Source organism: Pygoscelis adeliae, unplaced genomic scaffold (genome assembly GCF_000699105.1).
Source record: "Pygoscelis adeliae isolate BGI_AS28 unplaced genomic scaffold, ASM69910v1 Scaffold487, whole genome shotgun sequence".
Lineage (NCBI taxonomy): Eukaryota > Metazoa > Chordata > Aves > Sphenisciformes > Spheniscidae > Pygoscelis > Pygoscelis adeliae.
Window position 1 is genome coordinate 208005 of NW_008825078.1, and position 3462 is coordinate 211466.

The 3462-nt window shown below is 45.9% G+C and overlaps 1 protein-coding gene across 1 annotated transcript in view; it reads left to right on the plus strand.

Moving 5' to 3' along the window:
• The window catches only part of PPM1G (protein phosphatase, Mg2+/Mn2+ dependent, 1G), a 30912-nt gene that overhangs the window by 8952 nt on the left and 18498 nt on the right, over positions 1-3462 (plus strand). Inside the window, exon 2 of the mRNA XM_009326911.1 lies at positions 2911-3090. Coding sequence (XP_009325186.1) covers positions 2911-3090 — 180 coding nt within the window. The remainder of the gene's footprint in view (positions 1-2910; positions 3091-3462) is intronic.

The window sequence follows — 3462 nt, forward strand, 5'->3', positions numbered from 1 at the left end:
CCCAACTTGGTGTCATCTGCAAACTGACTGAGGGTGCACTCGATCCCCTCGTCCAGATCATTGATAAAGATATTGAACAAGACAGGCCCCAGAACTGAGCCCTGGGGAACACTGCTCGTGACCGGCCGCCAACTGGATTGAACTCCATTCACCACAACTCTCTGGGCCCGGCTGTCCAGCCAGTTTTTTTCACCCAGCGCAGAGTACACCTGTCTAAGCCATGAGCCGCCAAGACAAAAAGTCCTTGCTTCAAAAAATGCAAGAATTTGGTTCAAAATATGGAGATTTGTCAAATTAACTCTCAGTTTTAACTTGTTTGCTAATTTCAACTGAATTTGATGTTTCAAACATACTGTTTTTTCAGTACTGCTGTAGTAACCACTAAGGTAGCTGGGGGAGACCTGGAATCCTGCTACCCTTGAGGGGAAGGCTAGATAGCAGAAAGCTGACATGCAGGCTTTGTGAGCTCTTGCTCGGTCTGAAGAACATGAGATCATGGTTACTTGGAGGACAATTGCTGCAGACAGCTTACCAGGCCTGGAAGCAGGGATGGAGACTTGTAACTGACAGCCTCTTGTGCTGACAGCACAAGGTGTTCTTAGTGGTCAACCAGATGCTCTCTGAACTGCTCTTAGTGTTGAAAATGCCCGGCATTCATGTGCAGCCTGGCTTGCGGAGCCACTAGCACTCATGCTCAGGGCAGTGTGGAGCAAGCCCTGTGCACAGCATGGGAGCTGAACTGTCTCCTCGCAACACATGCTGGCTTTGTTTGCCTGCCCTCCTTGCCTGCAGTGCCCTGGTCCAGGGTCAGGACAAGTTGTGGTGAGTGCTCTACAAATGGAGTAGAGAGACCGTTTTTGCTGCCAATATTGGGTTTCCTCCCCAGCAGTATTTGCATTACTTGCTCTAATTAAACTGCTGTTTAGTCACCTGGGACTTATCCCAGGTACTTTGTTGTGGTTTTGCTGTCTCACTAGCTTCTGTAAATGCTGTGAACAGTAAGCATAAAAATGCCGGTTCTTTGCTTATTCTTACTTTCATTCACTATCTCCAGTGAGCTCTCTGGTTAAATTTCCTACATTATAATTCAGAGTAATTTTTTTCATTTTGAAATAAGATTGTAATTTGCCTGTTCAGACACTGTTTTAATCAGTGTCATGAGTTTCATTACACTAAGTGCTGCATAAACCCAGAACCTCTCTTTTTCTGTTTTCCTTAGCACTTGATAGAAATTGCAGGGGAGTGGAGTTCTTTTCTTAGAAGATTGTGGGACTCCAGAGGGCAAAGAGCTCTTATCCAAGGAGTCCTACAATAAAAAAGTAGAAGAGCTCAACAGTTGCTTGGCTGTGCAGCAAGTGTAGCTGTGTGTGTAAATAGAAATTTTGGGTTATGGCTGGCAATACAGACACATCCAAATCTTTGAGCTGGCTGTCTTGGAGTAAGCACAGTGTTTTGGAGCAACTGTAGCACATTTAACTTTAAGGTGATGAATTTGAACTACAGCAGAGACTAGATCACGTTGTTTAAAATATCACGATTGTTCTTGAACAAAAGCATCTCTGGGGTGCGGTTGGGCTGTAAGTTGGTAGGTTAGGGCTTGAACTTTAAGGAATGTTAGGAGATTAGTCAGGCAGGGGGAGGGTTTGAGAGAAAGATTCCATCCATCAGTTCTAGGCTTTGCATTGGAATAACCAAGTTCGGTTTGCTTACCCATAGGGTGAAAGAGGTCAGGTGCCTGGCTGTAAAATCTGGGTAGTGCCTTCTTTGAAGTCTGCTGTTCTTGTGAGACCTTGGGGAGAGAAAGGTTGCTCAGTGTATATAGCTTATATGTTGTTGAACTTTGTAGTTTGGGAGCATGCACAGGGAAAGGCTGAATGCAGTTTGATATTTAAGCCCAAAACACCCCTGGGACACACCTTCCCTCCAGTTTGCCCCCAGAGATTCTCAGGGTTTCTGGACAGTTGCCAGAACCAAGGTGTGTGTCTTACCTTAGGAAGTGATACCTGGGTTTGTACTTTGGGTTTTGCACCGTTAGTTGACTGGTTGCTTGTCCTTTGCTTCACTGCTTAAAAGACACTTGAGAGAAGCTGGGCTCTTTGCCTTGCTTGTCAGGTAGCTGTGCCTGAGGCCAGCAGTGCCTTCCTGGAGCATCTGAAATGGCAAGAAGAGCAGGAAGGAGCCTTTGTCCCAAGAGATTTTCCAGTCCAGTTGCTTGCTCTCACTGGATGTGGTAATCCTGTGTCCTGCAAGGCTGCCTTTCATCGGGCTGTTCGGATAGAAAACTGTTGCTGTCCATGACCGTATTCACCAGGACAAGCAAAGGCAAAGCTACAGTTGGTTGAAGGCTTGAGGTCAGGAGGCTCCATATTTAACCTTCTGGCTTTGTCAATGCATCAGAGTGGCTTTTCAGTTTGCAAGGCTCTTGTTTGGCAAGAACTGGGGAAGAGAGCGTCTATGGGAATGGCCGGACTCCATGGGTGACCCTGAGCCAGTTTCATTTGTCTGTGTGGAGGAAGTTGCCAGTGTATTGGTACGAGTATAACTTGTATTTCTGTAGTCACACTTGGCTAGACAGCCCTCAGCCTAGGTACCAGTTTGTGCAATAGAGCACAGCTTGCTGCGTCATATTCTTTAAGGACTGTCAGCTACTACAGTAACGCAGGCATTACAAGTACTGTGAGCAGAGGGATTTGATTCTGGCTTGAGCTTGGCCATATCTAGAGGCACTGTACTGAGGATCTGAAGGGGTTTCCAGTACAATCTCATGGTGACAAGGCTGTGTTACTGCTCTAGCACAGAGAACACCATAATGTTAAAGATCCGTGCACCCTCTTTGAAGATTAGTGCTCGCCAGGTAAGCTTTTGAGAATATGAGAGCAGGCTTTCTTACTGTTCTTGCTCTCCCCCCAGATTTGAGAATCCTTGCGTCAGTGCTCATAGCCTTCCTGCTTCTTTCTCCCACTTCTCTATGGGGGTCTAGTGCAATCCATGTCATTCCAGACTTTTGCTCTCTCTTTCAGGATGCACACAACTGCATACCCGAGCTGGACAGTGAAACAGCCATGTTCTCAGTCTACGATGGACACGGAGGTAACTGCATCCACTGTTCTCTCCAGAGTCCTTCGGTGTGGCTCTTCTAGGCTGCTCAGTGGCTGCTGGGGCAAGCATCTATCTATCATCAGAAATCTTGCTCCTTCTTGGGAAGCATTTTCTTTGATAGATATCATTGACTGAAATGTTCTGAAAGTTTCTTAGGGTTTCTAGAAGGAAGGTCATGGGTTGATTTGAAATTGAAATGAGATTTGCATTCCATTTTCTAAAACTTATAAGAGTGGCTATTTTCTTGATGAATAAGCTAGACAGGATAGTCACAGAAGAGTGGCAGTAAGAAAAACTACATGAGATTGGACCAAAGGTCTGACTCTAGTCAGTATGTTCGGGTGGTTGCCAGTACTGGTTGCC